Source organism: Channa argus, chromosome 17 (genome assembly GCF_033026475.1).
Source record: "Channa argus isolate prfri chromosome 17, Channa argus male v1.0, whole genome shotgun sequence".
Lineage (NCBI taxonomy): Eukaryota > Metazoa > Chordata > Actinopteri > Anabantiformes > Channidae > Channa > Channa argus.
Window position 1 is genome coordinate 4407450 of NC_090213.1, and position 18957 is coordinate 4426406.

General features: G+C 42.0%; 1 protein-coding gene across 1 annotated transcript; it reads right to left on the minus strand.

The window, feature by feature from the left end:
* Positions 1 to 1916: 1916 nt before the first annotated feature.
* scara3 (scavenger receptor class A, member 3) lies at positions 1917 to 15810 on the minus strand. Its single transcript, XM_067482805.1, has 12 exons — positions 15413 to 15810; positions 8505 to 8537; positions 8358 to 8402; positions 7446 to 7565; positions 6741 to 6821; positions 6490 to 6608; positions 6122 to 6366; positions 5376 to 5595; positions 5130 to 5218; positions 4629 to 4821; positions 4103 to 4280; positions 1917 to 4012 (listed from the first exon to the last, which is right to left on the minus strand). Exons 1-12 carry the CDS (start codon positions 15417 to 15419, stop codon positions 3528 to 3530), a joined length of 1815 nt encoding a protein of 604 aa, XP_067338906.1. The 5' UTR covers positions 15420 to 15810; the 3' UTR covers positions 1917 to 3527.
* Between the last annotated feature and the right edge of the window lie 3147 nt (positions 15811 to 18957).

Genomic DNA, 18957 nt, shown 5'->3' on the forward strand with positions numbered 1-18957 from the left:
AAACAATTACTCCATTACAGTACATCACAGCTACTCAATCTACTTTGCAGCCAGTAAGTCCAGAAGTGTTCATGTGGACGAAGGGAACTGTTTGCACTTTGGGTCTGTTCCTAAGCCTGCGGGGCGAGAAAATCACACATATTCCATCTGCAAAAATCAGACCTGGCAGAAAGGGGAGTTTTTGTTGTTTTTCACTCATCTATCGCAGACCAGCTCCTCCTTTCACACTTTTGACTTCATTTGACTGTTCTGTCTTTTACTGTGTCCATGCTGGAGATTTCCCCGTTCCCTCAAGAGTATTTACAGCCTTCAGGTTAAGTGAACCTTTTCAAAACCCAATGGATAAACTCCAGCCTCCAAACTAAAGATGCTGCTGCTTTGTCTGGCAGTAACTGCTGATGAACTTTTGTTGTGTTTTTCTGTCGAGGCAGCATGTTTATAGGAGTCTAGGATTAGAGATGCTGAACCACTATAATAAGGAGATAAACTATAATTAAACTCCTCCAAAAAAGTCCCCTCTGGCAAACCAAAACTAACAAATGATTCCTGCCAATTTAAACACGCCTCAGATCCTCTGGCCCGTTTGCCATATGACTCAGGTGAATCTCGGCTGGATGAGGGCTGATGCTGAAACATGAAAGACCCCACACTGATTTGCTGGTCTTACAGGGTGCTGAGACTGGTCCCGGTGTCCATAATAATGGACAGTACCTACAGTGTGAATAATACTGAATAATAAGTTTGAGTTCAGTGTCCCCATAGTAACATTTAAGGCGTCTAAGGCTTGTTACCCTAATAGTTGTTGCAGCCTGGTTTACACATTCAAGTTACCCAATGCACCAGTCTCTTAAATTCCTGTTCACGGTCCTTGTTTCAAAAAGTTCAGTTAAACTGCCACAAAAAATGCAAAACAATCCAAAGAAACTACTTTCTCACAATCCATCTATGATTTAATATATTCAAAGGCCAACTCCTGTCTTTAAACAATGCAAGACGTTTGATTTGCTTACTGTCCATGTCCTTAGTCACTGACTATAACAATGGGGCTTTAGAGAAATTAGTCACAATCCTTCTCTCTGTTTCCTTTACATGCCTCCTGCTATTTTCCTTCTAATTTTTTCCCCATTGTCTCTTTGCTCTCTGAGTGTTTCTGAGAGCAGGATTTAGGGACATCTGTAATGCTGTACCCCGGCAAATTTGACCTCCAACAGTTTAACAACAGCTCTGGTGATTTATGGCTCCGCATGTGGAAATAATTGGCTGTGACGCAGTCTCCCTCACCGCTTCTCATCGAAAGAAGTCTAATGTGAGAATCTGGCATAAGAAGATCGGACACGTACAGGTTAAGACTTATGGTGTTCTGAATTTAAATGCCAGTTTCACGGCTCAGCAACAGCAGCAATTATACACTTTTGCCTCAGGTTTCTGTGCTGAATGTGCGAGTGATTGTGTCACGGGGAATGCAGGAATATGTGATGTGGGTGGATTCTTGAAGGAAGTTTTTCTTGGAGATCAGGTTCCCGAGATCCCACTAGGCCTGTCATGTACAGTAACAGCAGTAAGAAGGAAAAAGAAATGCTATGAAAATACATCATTCACCACAGCCTGCCGCCGGGAGGTTATCATCCGTTTTCTATAACAACACAACTGCACCCGTCGGTGTCGTATAGTAATCATCATACAGTGATTTCAATCTTGAAATTTCATATATTCTACTGTGAAATGTAAATTGCCTAAGTTTTAGAAAAAGCAAAGCAAATTTAGACAATTCTTTGAGTCGCTAACAGCCGACCTCAAAAACATAACAGACGGAGTGGACATGTGTTTTGAGTTAATGAAACAGCCGCTCCCTTTCCTTCACAGGGTGACAATAGGACCCTGCTCTGGAAAAACAGTAGAAGACTGACTAGACCAAGACTGTTAGAAAAAAAGCTTTTATTGAAGTTCGATGCAAGCCAGTCGCATTTCATAAAAACAAGACAAAAAGAGTATGTTTCGCTTTTTTGTGAACCTGTAATATAATTGAATATTCGTGTTTGCATCTTAATAAAAGTCCTTATCCTGCTGTCACGGGTGATTATAGTACAATCTGACTCCGGTTGCAAAAAAAAACAAAGTACAACTGCATTTCTTCTTTTTCTTTATGTGTTTAAAAATGTTTTGACCTTTCTAGCTTTTAGATCTCACAATTTTGTAGAATATTTTTATTTACTTTATTCTCCCACTCCAAAAAAAATAATAGCTTGGTTTGGAGGCAATTAGCTTAGCACAGAGACTGAAAGGTGGTAAGTGTCCAGCCTGACTCGCTCCAAAAAATACACTTCCCAGCATCTCTAAATCTTTCCAATTATGTCATATTTTTGATTTATGAATCAAAAGAAAATAAAGAGTGCAGACTGGGATTTTAGGGGGAGTTGTGTTGTAGCTATTTAATGCGAGCAGTAGCATCGTGGAGATGCTCTTCACAGAAATACTGGAAAAATAGACTTCTGCTTGTCAAGAAATAGTCACAGGACAACACATAAATAAAAAAAGAAATTTGTGACATTTGGATCATTAGCTGCTTCCCCCCTTTATGCTAAGCTAGGCTAATGACTTCCTGGCAAAAGAATATTCCTATCTTACAGTAAATTACTGTATTTCCCACTTTTGTTGAGTTTTCATAAACAAATCAAGAGGAGTCGAGAAAAGCACTACTTATTACTCCCTTCTTTGTCTTTTTGTCCAACAACCGCAAAAAACAGAGGTAAATGCTGTGTAGCATTAAACACCAAAGACTAAAAGTTCTTCAGCTTTACTTACTGAATCACAGATTACACTATAAAATGAGCAGTAAATGAAGAAAAAAACGTTTTCAGAGTTCCTGCTCTGACATGGCAAATGAACCATTAAAGTGGCACCCATCAGAAAAAGTCAATGTGAAAATAATGTAAGAAAGAACAGAAAAGACAATTTGTTTGTGCCCATACGGTGCATGGGAGTGTAAAACCTTTAAGTCGTCTCTAATTTAGTCACACAGTGGGAGCTTTTGTTCGTCATCGTGACAAAAACCTCCAACACATCTTTGCTTCCAGTAATTTCAACTAGGCTAGATTTAAAGTTCAACAATTGATATGTTTTAAATAGTCTTACAGTTCAGAACATGGTTTTAATTCTGGTAGAAACTCGTTTTTGAATTTGCCTGCTACTGTAGGTGGGTTGTTTAATATTATTTATGAAGTTGTTACAGAGTGAGAGCCAGTTAGTGTATGAAGGTAGGTTTTTCCAACAATTTCCCAGAATTCAACTTCCATCCAAAAACAGCCCACATTTTCAAAGTTCAGTTCAATCTGTGGAAGCTGTTCTGTTTTCTCTTTTTCGTCCACACTTTATGTAGCAGAGCGTCTCCTTTGAACCTCCATCTTCAATTTGATTTGTTGCATTTGTTCATAAAGTTTCAGTGTCTTGCACAATCCCATTCCCTCAGTTCATAGCTGACTATAATCTGTAAGCTTCTTTGTATAAATCACCTCTGGGTCTGCGTCTCTCTACTGTGCCTTAGGCCCAGCAGCAGCAGGCGTCACGAGCCGCTGCTGGGGGTTGAGTCGCTCAGAGGGATAAGGCAAGCCTGGGGGCCCTGGCGGTCCAGGCGGTCCTGCAGGCCCAGGTTTTCCCCTTGGACCAGCTGGCCCAATAATCCCTGGCAGCCCTGTCTGACCCTGGATTCCAAGAGGCCCCGGGCGTCCTTGGACCCCGTCTTTACCTGGCGGGCCCATGTCCCCTTTCTGCCCTTTCTCACCACTTGGTCCTGGAATTCCTATGGACCCTTTGGCTCCTTTGATCCCCACTGCTCCTTTATTGCCACTGGGACCTGCCTCACCGGGTTCTCCTTTGGGCCCAACCAGGCCCTTCTCTCCAGCAGATCCACGGATTCCTAAGGGGCCTTGGTCTCCTTTGGTCCCAGTCAGTCCCATGGGTCCTTTTGGACCGGTCTCACCACGGTTCCCTTTGGGCCCCGGTGGTCCAGGAGCACCTGTTGATAAAGAACAATGAGGTGAAATTAAAAAAATAATTAAATGTGTGATGCTGTTCTGTTTTTTTTACTATATGACATCTACTGCACCTTTCAATATAGTGAAGTTCTTGATGAGCTGGGTGTGGTGAACATCCACAAGCTTCATCTCCTCCATCACCATGGACAAGTTTCTAACATCCATATCTAGTTGAACATTTAGAAACATGTTCTGCTGCCTCAGTGTGTCGGCCAAGTGGAGGAGTAGCAACACTGTGTTGTTGAGACTCTGCAGAAATTGCGCGAGGATAAAAAGAAAAAGCAAGACGATTACAAACACGAAGAACAAGCAGGAAGAAGAAGGACAACCGACTTGCACGATGTAAGCAATGTTAATGAATTAGTGTGTTTCAATTGTCATTCAATTGTACAACATTCAATTCAAATGTTGTACTATAATAAACTTGATGTTGGCAGATCCTATCCATGTGTGATTGTCAACATATCCTCACTATGTTACTAGAAAACAGAAATGGGTTATAGAGTTGGGTGTCATGGTAATAATGTAAGGTTTTTCTGTGCAGCACGAGAGCTCTGTGCACGTGATGAATTTACCAGCAGAGTAAATCATTACAACCTGTAGTTCTTCTGCGTGTCTGCCCAGGCGACCCTGGCAGGAGGAGCTCTCGATGCTGGTATACTTGTACATGCTCTGGACATGAATGATGGTGGCGTTGATGCTGGAGGAGACCGTTTCGATCTCCATCTCGATAGATTTTAGACGTCCATCCAAGGCAGAGAAACGTTCACCCGTCCGGTTCTCATAGTACCTTAAGACGGTAGTTGAATGAGGTTACACTACAGGTTTTTGTCTGGCTTTGCACGTCAAGTCTATTTCGTGTGGAGTGTACCAGACCAGAAGTACAAATACTGTCAGAGTATTTACACCTGAGCAATTATACAGGAATATCCACCAAAAACATTGCTGCATGCCTGCTTACACCTTATAGTTAAGCATTGGCTCACGCCTCCACAAGAAAGCAGCACACTGGCGTGATGTCATTGTGTGATGATTGTGAGTGAATAAAATGAATAAACTCACAGCAATACTAGTAAAAAGTGTGTGTACATGTGTTACCTGGAATGGTACTGAAGGTCGTGCATGTTCTCCTCGTGTTCATCCATGAAAGACGTCACATTGTCGAGTTGCATCTGCAGGTTCATGACCTGGGAAAAACATGTTGACAAACTCTTATCTAGTCCATTACCACAAAACTCAACCATCACAACTACACGCTTCCTACAGCCTCCGTCAGTCAAACAATCACAACTCTGCCTTTGAAATTACATTTTTAATGAAGGCTACAAACACATGTATGCACACCTGCTGAGTCAGGTCATAGTACACTTCACTGGACATGGCTATTCTCTGATGATCTGCTATGACGTTGTTTTGGAGGTAACGCAGCGTTTGCATGGTGCTGCTTGTGTTGGATTTAATGACGCTCAGAACCCGACTGTAATTCTGCCAGTCGCTGGTCAACTTCTGGAGAACCAAAGTCTCCTCCTCTGCTTTCCGCTGTAGGGCGTCTATCCACATTGTACTGGGAAGTAACAAAAAGCACAGAAGAAATGCGATGTGCAGATGATAAAACAAAACACTGTGCTCCCATATTCTGCTTTTTTTAACAGGTTGAACAGGTTAAAACTAAAGAAAAAAAGAATAAAGTCCCAGATGTGCTGCAATTGAGATGCAGCGGTGCCTTTTTTAAATTATACCATTGTTATTCTGCACTTTTCTTTGATAAATAATCATTTGTTTATTAGAACATTTAGAAGACTGAGTTGTTTCTTTTGCTGTGGCTTCCTGTCTGCTGTTAATTAAACTCCCACTTCGCCAGTTCAAATTTTATACACATCCGATGTGGTTAAAGACACATAATAGTCTGAATCAAGCAGACAGCAGCAGCTAATAAAAGTTTGAGCACAGTGTAAATATGTCTTCCTGTATTTGCACTTTCTCCAAACTGACATCAGAGCTGCAAAATAAACCATAATTAAATTGATTGTGACATGCACAGATCAGAAAGTATCTTTTCATCTGTCACTTTCCTGCTGCATAATATTCACCTCATTGCCACGGTCATGTTCACTTGTTGTGCTGTAGCTTTAACTTCATACTGATCCTCCGTCAGAGTCTTCATCTTCTCCTCAGTTTCCTCCATCACATCCTTCCAGCCCTCCACCTGATCCAGGTATCTTTCCAGCGACTGGTTGAGGAGTTTGATGGAGATCAGCTGTTTTTGTACGTCACTTGTCAGCTGGTTGTTGGAGGCTCTTAGGGCGTTCTGAGTTTGGGAGGCCTGGTCCAAGACCTGGAGGGAGAAAGGAAGTTTGGGATGCTGCTTTTCTCTTTTTCATATTATTGTAAATTAAACATCTTGGGGGGTTTTAGTTAATCAAAACAAGCAGCTTGAACCTCTTTTGGTCCGCGGTACCTGTTCTTGTCCCAGTATCATTTTCTGAAGGTCTTCAAACTCTCTTTTCAGCCTGCTGAGCTCCTCACTGCACATAGTCACACTATGGCAGCCTGAGCAGTTAGAGATGGACCTCAGATCTAAGAGATGAGGCAAAAAAGAAAAACATGGACGACAAGGACAAGAGGCAGGAGAGAGAGTAAGAACATGACTTCTATACGTCTAATATGCAAAACTAAATCCTCTGGTAACCATGTGTGTGTTTGCTTTACCCTCTATTCCTTGTTGAACCTTAGTAATTTTCTTGTGATTGATGGTCTCCTCCTCTACCAGGTTGTCAACTTTCCTGAACACTGGAGACATGAAGAAATCAATGAAGTAATCAACAGAAACAGGAAATGTCCTGTCAGTCAATGTTGAATGAAACCACAACTCAACACACACAAAAACAAATGCAAAGTCAAAACCATCAGGGAATAAAAACTGCTTAGAAGAATCTGCCTTACGGTGAGTGGAAACAGAATGATTAACATAAGCTGTGGTGTAAAGAGGAAATAGGAAGTATTTAAAGGAGTAAAAACAGGACACGGTAATTCAACCCCTGACAGCAAAACACATAAAGTTTTCATTAGTAAACAAATGTAACCAAAACAGTGCTTTGCGTGATGGAAGGTCCTGCTGCCTCGACTTATTTCCCATGAGAGCAACAACACTTTAGTGACTGTAACGTGTGTGAGCGTAATGTCAGTGCGCAGACTTTTTTCATCATCACCCTCTTGAGATTAATGCAGGTCTATTTCATAGTGCGTTTGCATATACAGAACACAAACACATTCAACCTGCTCGAAAGTTTCAGCTGTCACGATGCGGGTTTGGCAGGGACACTTCTGCTGGTTGCCATGTGTGCGGCTGGACGACTGCCATCTGAATCAACAGTTTATTCACTGAGTGAAAATCAAGAAGCCAACTGAGCTCACCGAGTGATGCCAGCACTGCCACGATAATGATGAGGAACGCGACGAATCCGTAAAGAACTTTGATGGCCAGCTGCAGAGAATGGCTCTGCTGGCACCTCAGACATCCACCTCTGGTTCGACCTGGAAATACGTTAAATAATACACCGAAAAATCAATGTGTGAATGTGAACAACTAATTGAAAAACCTGTGCTTTTGTGTGATGTGAAGCATTCGTGACTTTTTTCTCTGAGTGATGTGAACAATGTACCAGTGTGTGAAAACGTTACAGGGAACAAATACTTTTACTTTATTGAATTAAGCACTAAGTATGATTTTGAATGCGAGGTCTTTATTTGTAATGAAACCTTTTAAAATTGCTTTTAAACATTATGCAGGGAACATCTGAAATATAACCCTGCTATTACCGAACGTTAAAGTGCTTCTTCGAAAAGCCTTCTCAGCCTGGCGAAAATCAACAACCCTTCTTCTTTCTAAGATCTTCTAAATGTGTGGAAGCCAACATTTCTATAAACCTGCTGTACAGTGATGGTAAAGACCCAGATTTCACTCCTCCAAACAGGGCAGGGCCTCTCAGACTCACACCTGATCCCATTGACTCTGTTTTCCCATTCAAATTAATTAGATTCGCCACAAACAAATCATTCAGACTGGATCAGGTTTGAATAAGTGCTTTTTTTGTCTCCTATATTTTATTAGGTTGCATTTTTGTTGTGTACATATACTTTCAAGTGTCACTATAGTTGCGTCAGACATGCAGTAGGAGATTTTCATAGCAGATGTACAAGCACACACACAGAAGACAAAATGTCACTCAGAAAAATGCATTAATGAATTTAAAATGAATTCAACCAGATTACAGACGACTGTTTATTGTTGATAGACTTGTGTCCATGTGTGTACGTGGCTTTCACCTCGGAATGGGGGCATTTCCTCCTCTTCTCCAGTGAAATCCTCCTCTGAAAACACAAGGTAAACATGTTCCACTCTCTGAGAATACTGGAATTTCTGCTTTTGGTGACCTGGTTTATGAAGTATTCATAAAACAGCTTGATCATTACCTTTGAAAAGCTGGTTCTCATATCCATTGTTGTCTGTGACGGAGAACAAAAAGACACAACACAAACATTAGGACACCAGCGAGTTTTATTACCCTTGTCATAAATCACCGAACCCCCTCCCAAAGGCTCTGCAACGGATCGAGGGTGTGTTGCTATCTTAACCAATATGCATGTTTTTGTTCGGCTCAAGTGTTTTCTCTGAGCTGCAGTATGAGAAAGATTTGGTGTGACGACTCTTTGGGGGAGAAAGTTGTCATCAAACGCTGAAATATAAGCAGAGGGCTTAATAAACCACACACGTCTGTTTATTTTCAAGCCCCAGAATTCAATAAACCCCATGTTTTATTAAGTGAACGTAACAGTGATGGCGTCTGTACGGCACATCGTTAACTGTGCACTGTACTATGCACCTGCACACCTGAGGCACTGTGGCTGTGGAGCTTGATGTCTGGGAAACCAAAACGGTGTGTGTGGGATCTCTGATGGAAAACACACAGATGTCCACACTAAAAGAGAGATGGGCTGTTTGCTGTGTTGTTCACAGTTTGACACTATGTTACCGTCTCACGGTGAGCTGGCTCGTCTCGTCCTGCAAAATCTGTCTCCGCTTGCTCAACTTAAAAACGAGAGTTCTCCCTCAGCCTTCAGATGCAGGATTATGTTAACGCCACTGTTTGTCTCAGGAAAAAACAGTAACAGTAAACTTTTTCTTTTTCTTTTCTCAGTTTAAAGATTCTGTTCTTCACTTGAAGCTGCAGTTGCTAAAGTGACTTTGTAACTTCGTAACTGAATTCACGTGTAATGTTTTACACTGTGTCAGGTTTCGGTCAGATGTTGCAATATTCAATATAAGGAACTCAACAAAATGCTCATAATCAGAAGTGTAAAGTGTCAGTTTAGTTGCCTGTTGATGTCAGAAAACTCTTCAGTGTGCATTTACTGCAGATCATCACAAGTTTTTACAAGATCCTAGTATGATTCAAATATGTATGCCAGCATTCACATATCATCAAACAAGGTAAGCCCGTAGACATTTGTCCAGAATATAAAGTTTGGCTTTCAACAGATTTACTTTTTGCTAAAATCACCCTGCAGCCAAGTATTTAAAAAAAAATCTCCAAAGCAATGTTAGTAAATAGAACAGAATAGAAGTACATCTGAGGTGCAAATACCACATTGAGATAAATGTTTATGCGAGACAGTGATAGAACATCTGAGGTCAGGTTTGGGTGGAGGATGGAGGGGGGCTCAAAGCGGAAAACGAGATGATAAAGCTCAGATAAATCCTCTGTACACTACGTGTCCCACGGAGAGCAGCACACCAACAAAGTCAAGGCCTAAGTCATTAGTGCAATTAGCAAGTAGCAGCTAAAGAGGCAGAGCACATGATGCAAATGGAAAGCTGATGGCTGTGTTTGCTGAATGTGTGAATGGGTTACTGTTTACTCATGCTCATGACCTGACGACTACACCAGGTAAAAGCGGGTGGAAGAAAAATGGAAAAAAGTCTCTTTGCAGCTCTTTTCTCTGGTTTTCACGCGCCGCTGTGGAAAAAGCCCTCATGTCTGTCTCCTTAGTGAGGAAGTGGACCTGTCCAACACACACAGGGCAGAACTGAGCAGACAGCAGCATCACACAAATGTACACGGTCACACTTTTACCATCAGGCCGCAGCAAAACACTGTTTGTTTGCCACTTTTACATGTTTCAAAATGTCATGGGAGTTTGACTTTTTGGTGCTTGAGCAGCTACAGAGGTGAACTCAGGTGTGTTTAACCGATGAAAGAGCTGAATCCTTCAGCTACAGAAATGAAATCCAGAACTCAAACAATTTATCAAATACCAAACCAGCATCTGGCGTTGCACCACAGTGATTTCCAGAAATTCGGCCCAACGAGGAAAGAAAAGTCTCCTAAATGAAACAAACGTGGAGAATCTGCATGAACCTCTCGTGACATCTTCAGCACACTTTGTTTTCTGTAACAGATCAGATCAGTTCAAATGACACACCAAACCTGGAAACAACTGAGATTCACTTCTTGCAGACAGAGCCACTTCTCTCTGTGATTAATCACAAACATGCACCACATGGCACAGCACAGCAGTGACAGCAAATGTAAATATGTGGATAGAGACTCAGTTTCTTCTATTTATCCTTATGGGTATTAGCAACATCGATTACTTAACATGTACCACAGTTTGACGTGCCGTAAACACAGAACGCTGAAATAAACAAGCTGTGAGGACGTGTATTTATAGCAGGCGACAGAGAATCTAATTATTTCCAAAAGTTGTTTTTCAAAGGATATAATACTGAGTCAGGAACATGACCCCATTTCCACATTCGGCCAAGAATAATTTTTACACAGATGACGTCATAAGTTCAATCTCATTTTGACACCTGGTGCTGGTTATCTGGAAAGCAGCCGGCTTTCTGCTCCGGTCAAGGCTCCGGATCTGAAAATAACTGCTGCCGCTGCTGCCAGTGGCAGAAATGATACAGTACAATTAAATAATGTTTTGATTACACGTTCTGTGTTTGAATAATTTTGGTGAAGTACTGTGGAGGTCACACTACGTGGCCGTAAGTGTGTGTGTGCACACATGTTATTGTTGGGCATCTTATTCCAAATCTTTGGGCATTAATCTGCTGCCCTAGTGGCCTTTACTTTTCTGGGAAGGTTTTTCACAAACACTCAGGGCGGCTGGTCGCCCATGGACCACAGGGTCAGTGGTTCGATCCCCGGCCCTGGCTATATGTCGAAGTGTCTCTGGGTGGGACACTGAATCCCTAACAGCCCGTTCCCCTCCCCAGGGTTGCGTCAGGTGTAAAAACTGTGCCAAATCAACATGCGGACAATGATCCGCTGTGGTGACCCTGAACTCACGGGATAAACCGAAAGGAAAAAAACTCAGTCACAAGAACATAAATGAGTTTCAGAAGCACGTTAGAAGACGATGCCTCGCAGTTCTGCATGATGGAATTGGCCAAGTTCTACATTTCCTTTCATTTTAAAATATATAATTTAACACTATATTTCCTGTAATAGGAACTAAGGAACATAAACCAAAGAATAAAAAAGCTGCAACAGACAAAATGTATAAGTTAAAGAATAAAATAAAGAAAAGTTTAAGCCTCATACCAACTCATTTTTGAAAGCATCAATCGAAGGAAACAGATCTACTTCTATTTGACTGGTATCAACATTTGTAACATTTTCCTAAATCAGGTGTAAGTTGATGCAGGCGCAAGATGCAGCAAAACGTTGCACAACCTTCTGCCTAAACAACCACACATGTTCGTCCCTGGGCTTAAACGAGACACAGAAGCATTTGTTGAACGAGCGCCCCCACTGCTGCAGACATCGGTTAAGATGCCACCCTATCGATGCCGGTTACCTTAAACTGACTTCCTTTTTTTCCTGGATTTATTGCCTTTCTGCCTTGAGGTTGTGGATACTGCTGGAATTTGTGGATTTCCCATTGGGATAAATAAAGTATCTGTCTACGCACTTTTTGTCCAAAAGAGTAATCAAAAACGGTGAATTACAGCAGTGCAAAGCAAGCGGTTTGGGTGGTGGAGATTGGTTTGGTTTAAGGCATAAAAGAAACGTGGTTAAGTTTAGAGACAATGTCATGGTTTCACCTAAAAGAACTGCTTCATTTCTTTCACGTCAGGTACCTGTTGCTCGAACAAACAACCCATGGGATGGGAACACAATCTCAAAAGTCATCCTTAATAGCACATCCAGGCACAATTATGTTCTTAAATCTTTGGGTAACAACTGGACATGCAAAGTCCCAAAATGAAAGACTTTGGGGGGATTGTTGCTTTCTGTGAATGTCGGCGTAACTGCAAAGTTCTTGTTCCGTGTACAAATTGTATGTTGACCTTTTCGTTTTGATAGTGTACATTATCACAGCTACCACTGAATTTAAATGGCCTACGTGAGACAGATGTTTTAAAGAAAATCTAATTACTTCCATAATGCCAGATGCCCAGGTGACCTAAGGTAGAGTCTAAGCTCACAGGAACAAACAAACAAACAATAAAAAAAGCTCCTAATGCACATGGAGTCAATCAGCCTTTCTCATCGTCTTTCACCATCAAACCTTTGGTGTTTGAGTCAGCTAACCATCAGCATCACTTCATGTTTGTGGTTTCTCTATGGTGGTTTTATCCCTGAGGACTTTGGACTTTCCCACCCTCTCTTGCTTCTTTCCCCTTCTGGATTACAGCAGGGGATTGCGCAAAGTGTTGCTCTGTGGTGAGTAACATGCCCTGAATGGCCTCCATACCATTCCATGATGTGACTTCCCTACATAAAGATGCACAGGTTTTTTTCAGTGCTCCTAGCTTTTGTTAGCTCATTGAAATGATTTTGGCCTGGAAATCCCCCTCCAGGACCTCAGCAGATCCCAGCCTTCCCTAGAACCTGGGAGTGACGAGAAGGGCCCTGCTCCAGATCAGAGAGGAGGTCTTGACCAAAACTCATAAAGCCAAACAAAAGCTCCTTTCCAGCTCCTCTTTGGACACCCAAGACATTTAGGTGCCCTCTGACTGGAATGTGTGGTCTCTTCGCAAAAAAAAAAAAAACACCTGGTATGTGTTGCTGAAGTTATAGACAAGTTATTACTTGGGAATGTTCTTTTATTGTGGCTCAGCTGTGAAACGGGAGATCTCCGATTCAGAAACCCGTAAACGCATCATGTTTTGTCAGGACAAAACCACTTTGGACAGCCAGGCGGAGGCAAGCCTGGTTGGGTTTACGGGGCTTTGAGGCCAAAAGGGTGTGTACAGTTTTCTCTAAGCTTTTTTTTAAGTGCTTTTTAATATTTTCTCACTGGCCCTCAAATTTCACATGCTCAGAGGAATGTTTCACAGAGGTAAGAAACGCTTTTCGAAGGAAGGTGAAAGAGATTAGCGCAAACCAGGAACCTCAAACTACAAATTGGAAAAATGAAAAGAACCCATCAATTCCACATTTATACTGTTTTCCTTTTAATTCCTCTTCAAAATGCTTTGACTGTACATTTCTTATGCTGCCACAGCACAAATGGCATTAAAAACAGTGGCTGTGCCTCCCTGCACTCACTCTTTCCTTCTCCTCTGCCAGTCATACACCTGTCTCCTGCCTCCTGTCCTTCCCCTCTCCCCTCTCCTCTACCTCCCTCTTCCTTCACACCCTCCACCCCCCCCCCCCCCCCCCCCCTCCTCCTAAGGAATGTATGAGGCAGCATGTTTTGTTCTGGTTGGACACAGCTGGACTCACTCTCAGCAGGACTGGAAACCACAGTAACAGACCTCCTGTACAGTACTTGGGGCTAATTTGCTGTTCAGTCTCATGGTCCAAGACAGCTTCTTTGCTTGAGACACAATCTTCTTGGTTGTGTAATTCTATTTATTTTTTAACTATAAACCTACTTTGACTTCCCTTAATTCGCCGTGTAAAAGAGACCAGAAACAAACGAAGTTAATTCAATGGAAAAAAATTTATAATATAAACTAGTGACAACTAAATTAACAGCCAACATCGAACAGACGACATTGTTTATTAATGACCGATATCGAGACTTTAGTGTTGAAGCTGAGTCCCAACATTTGGCCACACGCACCAGGACAATTTTGCATCTCATTTACTCCGTCCAACAATCAGGGCAGCGTTCCTGAGGTTGGCTGGAGCCACTTTTCTGCCCAAATGATTCTGCAGCGTGAGGGCTTTATAGACGTGACCTTAATGCTCCCAACAGGCGCCGAGTCTCACAACTTGAAATCCTGCAGTGTGAAAGCAGTAGTGCCATAGCTTCCACCAGCCAAACTTTATTTCCCACATATCTCCAGCTCATCCTGCAAAACATACAGACTGTGCTGACTGCGATTTCCTAGCCAGGGCTTCATCCACTCTCCTCTTTAGCTTCTCAGTACAAAACACACACGTGTTCTAGCAGAAACGCCTTTTGACCACCTCCATGTTTGTTTACCTCCGAAGTCACGTTTTAGCATCTTTGTTTTGCTTTGAGATCTCGTTTAGCATGAGCGATTTCAGAGTGTGTGTGGTTTCAGATCTTGATTAGTGTGTTCACGGTGTGTGTTTAAGATTAAAAAATAAAATGTGTTAAAAATATGTTTATGTCTGTGTCGTGCTATTAAAGTAAAAAAAAAAAAAGTGCTTTCACTACCTTGTCCAAGCACCTTCTCCAGGTGAACAGTTTGATGGTTTCAGTAATGAACACACTGACTCAGAACATTTAAAGGAGCTAAAATGCAGTAAGAATCATGACAGACAAAATTAAAATGTAAAGTTACTCTTAGGTCAATCATATGCCATTTAGTGTTGGTAATTGATGTCAACACAGCTTAACATCTTTTCCAGCTGCTAACCAACATGTGGGATTTCTTTGGGCTTCATTTCTCCCTGTCATTCCCTCTTTCCTGATATATCCTCCCTGTCAGCCCACCCCTTCAGTTTGCCTCTGTCCTCTTCAAAGCTGTGGAAGCTCTGCTGTCATGCTATGTTGGGAAAAAGCTCAAATTCTAATATTACGTTCTTACTTAAATGAAAATCTAGGGAAATTTGTGGTAGAACATTTTACGTTTATGAAACAGAGTAGTGTGTGTGTGTGTGTGTGTGTGTGTGTGTGTGTGTGTGTGTGTGTGTGTGCATACACATATACAGATATTTAAAGCTGACTGATCAAAGTCTCCCGCCCAAGAACAATAAGCGGCACTTCCTCAGAAACCAAACCACCACCAGGACTCAGAGCAGACAATCTGGAGCTCTGTGCAGGTGTTTGCCCCCGTGCCACACATTTTTCACAGTGGGATGTGCATCTGAACATTGGTAATATTTTCCCTGAAAAGTGGTCGTTAGTGATGTTTCACACAGAATAAGAAGAAGGTGGTTTACCTTTCATGGTTTCTCCCTCAGGAATCCTTAAACAGCAACTCGTCCACTTTCTCTGTCAGCTGGAAGGTTGTAGTGATGTCACAGAATTTATTTAATTCCCAAGTGAAAGAAGTTTAAATCATTCATGCAATGTTGTCCAGCGGTTGGCAGAATTCCAAAAATGAAGAATGTCCAAAAAACTTCTTGGTTCCACAGAATTGAAAATTAAAAACACTTTAAATGTCTCTTTAAAAGCATAGCTGACACATCAGAAAATGTAAGAACTAGATTTTTTTCGTCTATCAAGTTCCTCTATGTTGTGAACATGTGCGCTTGCTTGCAGCTCTCTGCCATGACCGTTCTCCAGGTCCAGGTCCTGTAAAAACTAAACCTCCTCAGACAGAAAACCATGTGGAACTTTAAGAGAGGGAGGATGAGCGGTGAAAAAGTGAGATGGGTGGAGAAAAAGGAAACTGGAACACTAGGGAGGGATCTGGCAAAGGGACCAAAAAAAAAAAAAAAAAAGAGAGATGGAGGGAGGGTCGTGTGTGTTGTTAAAAGTCTAGTTTTGCGGCCGAGACTGATTGCTAACAAATGTTTGAACGTTGTGGGGTGAGCACCTTGAATATCTCTGGCTTTGGCATGTGAGACAGGAAAATAGTCTCTGAGAGTGCACACCTACCCACGCACACAGTAACACACATGTCAGAGCTGTAATCCCTATCTGGCACCAGTTTATTCTTCTCAGCAGGCTCCAGCTCACAGAAAATGTCGAAGACTAACAGCAGGTGTAAGTCTCTCACTGACACACACACACTCACACTCACATTCAGCTGATGAGGTTGTTGGGCATCATGGAATTACTCTGCTTATACTAGTACTTTAAAAGAAGGCAAGTGTCTCCGTCAGTCAATGTGATTTATGATATTAAAAAGTAAAGAAGCTGTTTCAAAAATGTTCGAAACCACAACGAATTCTATCTCAAATATCTCAAATCCACTCTGATTACACCATCGTTATCAGGACATTTAAGAAATCAGAAATTGAAAAACTAAATGAGAGTTATTTTGAATCCATAAGGTCAGTTAATGGCCAGTGGGCCTCAGATGGTCTGGATCGTGAAGTCACTTGCCTTTGAATGCGCGTGTCTTCAGTTCAGTTTAGTGGATCTATACTTTAACACACTCTTACTCACACATCTGTATGCATGCACATGCACACACAGAAAGACCCTTACACTGATAGCAGAACCATTCAGATGTTTTAAAGTGAACCAGCAGCCTGTCAGTCACGGTTCATTCAGTACCAAGATGATGTGATAATTATGTTTTGTGTTAGAAACCAGCAGAACAGCTGCTTCAGAGATCATCTTTGTGTGTGTGAGCGTGTGTGTGTGTCTGTCTCGTGTCTGTCTGTGTGTGTGTGTGTGTCTGTGTGTGTGTGTCTGTGTGTGTGCGTGTGTCTGTGTGTGTGTGCGTGTGTGTGTCTGTCTGTGTGTCGGTCTGTGTGTGTGTGTGTGTGTGTGTGTGTGTGTGTGTGTGTGTGTCTGTGTGTGTGTGCGTGTGCGTGTGTGTGTGTCGGTGTGTCTGTGTATGTGTGTTTCCACTGGTTAAGCACCAGCTGCAGAGCTGCACGGTTTCGGATCAGGACTAATTAAATGTTGAGCGTGTTTGGTGCAGAATGGACACACACACACACACAGTTTAGTGGAGCGAAACACAATATTGCAACAGGTCACGCGAAAGATAATTGGATTAGTCACACAGGATCTGCTGCTAGTAAACTGTCAACACTGACCAACACAAACTGAACACAGCTTGCAGCTGTGTGTGTTTGTTCCGCAAATGCACTTTCCTTGAGTGATATTGCCGCCTGCGTTATGTGAGGTGCTGCTGTAGCAATTTTAAATACACATGTCATTGTCAGACTGACAGCTACTGACACAAAGCTTTGTTTCTTCTACTACGACATCCTTTTGAGTGGCAGTAGTGACATCACAACTGGCCACGATGTCACCACTTATTATTCGGCCACGACATGTCACATGTGTAATGATGACATCACTGTTACATCACTGTTACAGGTTCGGGGACTCCTAAAGGCTTTGACCTCTCCTGTGGGAACAGGGAGGGTGGAGGGTTTGTGGATGACTGTAAAGCAACAAGGCCTCATATGAGGTTTTTGCTTTTTCAATACATTGATAGCACTATTTCTGATTACTATTGTGCAATTTGGCTTTAGTCCAATTATTCAACATTTATCTATCAGCTTTGCACATAACAGCCCAATGATGTACATTGACTGTATTAAGACTTTGAGGGATGACACCTTATTAGAATAGACTTCCTGCCACCTAGTGAAACATTTGGGTTTCTACACTGATGGAGGAGAGTCCTCAAAAAGAACAGACTCAAACAACTTGAGTAGAACCTCAACCTTAAATGATGAAAACACTGATGAAGCCAACGTTATTATTATTGGAGTTAATTACATCCGTTACAGCATATTTATAGGTTCACTTTTTTTTTTTGTTGTCCTTTCGGCTTATGCTGTGAGTTCAGGGTCGCCAATTTCTACTGGGCTTGGACCTACACTGCACAGCTGGGGACGGGAATGGGCTGTTAGGGGTTCAATGTCTTGCCCAGAGACACACAAGGACACGTCGTCACGTCATCCAAATGAAAACCAGTAAAAGGCCCCAGTGAGAGAAAGTGGTCACTGTCACTTGTGGTCACTTTTTAATTTGTTTGTGCTCCTTTTGTGTCTATGTTTGGCCTCCGTGTGCCTCTTTTTGATCATTTTTTAGTTCTTTGTGGTCATTTTCAAAACTGCATGTTGACTTGTCAAATCATTGTTGCATCACTTTACAAGTTTCAAGATTTTTTGTTGCAGAAAGAAAAGCACAGCATGCTGAGCTGGGACACTTACATGCACTGTGCTTTTCTGGCTGTCATACACTGATATCTTCTGCTGGGATAAAGGCCTTTAAGTGCACAACAGTAACAGAAGAGTGTGGGAGGTTCTGAAAAAAGCTGTTAAGAATTTCATCTATTATTAACCTAAGAAAACAAAGCTCTATTGCAAACTCTATTTGATAAATGCAAGAATTGAATCTTTTTAAGAAAAACGTTCCCAAACTAACCCATTTAAAGTCCAAAAACCTGGATTTTTGTTTCACATGGTTTGCAGGACAACGATGCAACACAGAGACGGGTCCAAACCGCTCAGAGGTCGTAGAGGTTTACAGCCTCTAAAATAAAGGAAAGACAGCTTGTACTAACGCGTCACTTTCTGTAACGGTGAGGAGACTTTGGGGAATGTAAAACAACAGATGGGTCAAAACACGACCAGCCATGATGTGGCGGGTGAGGAGAGCTGAGTCAAGTCCTGTCTATTCACATGTGAGGAGTCTTTAAACAAAAGCCTTTAATCCTAACAAACAACATTTGAGAGCTGTGTCATCTCATGGGATGGATGTTCCAGGAAATCAAGGGCTGACACTTCTAAAGCTATGAGGACCCCCGGTGGCACAATGCATTCCATGCCGTAAGCCCCTCACACTAACC

Bases quoted from the DNA above. Each gene is read 5' to 3' on its own strand.
- scara3 (XM_067482805.1), bottom strand. The intron at 5,219-5,375 runs GTGTGCATACAT...TGTTTTTCCCAG, and splicing joins ACTATGACCTGACTCAGCAG to GTCATGAACCTGCAGATGCA. The intron at 4,822-5,129 runs GTAACACATGTA...TACCGTCTTAAG, and splicing joins GACCTTCAGTACCATTCCAG to GTACTATGAGAACCGGACGG.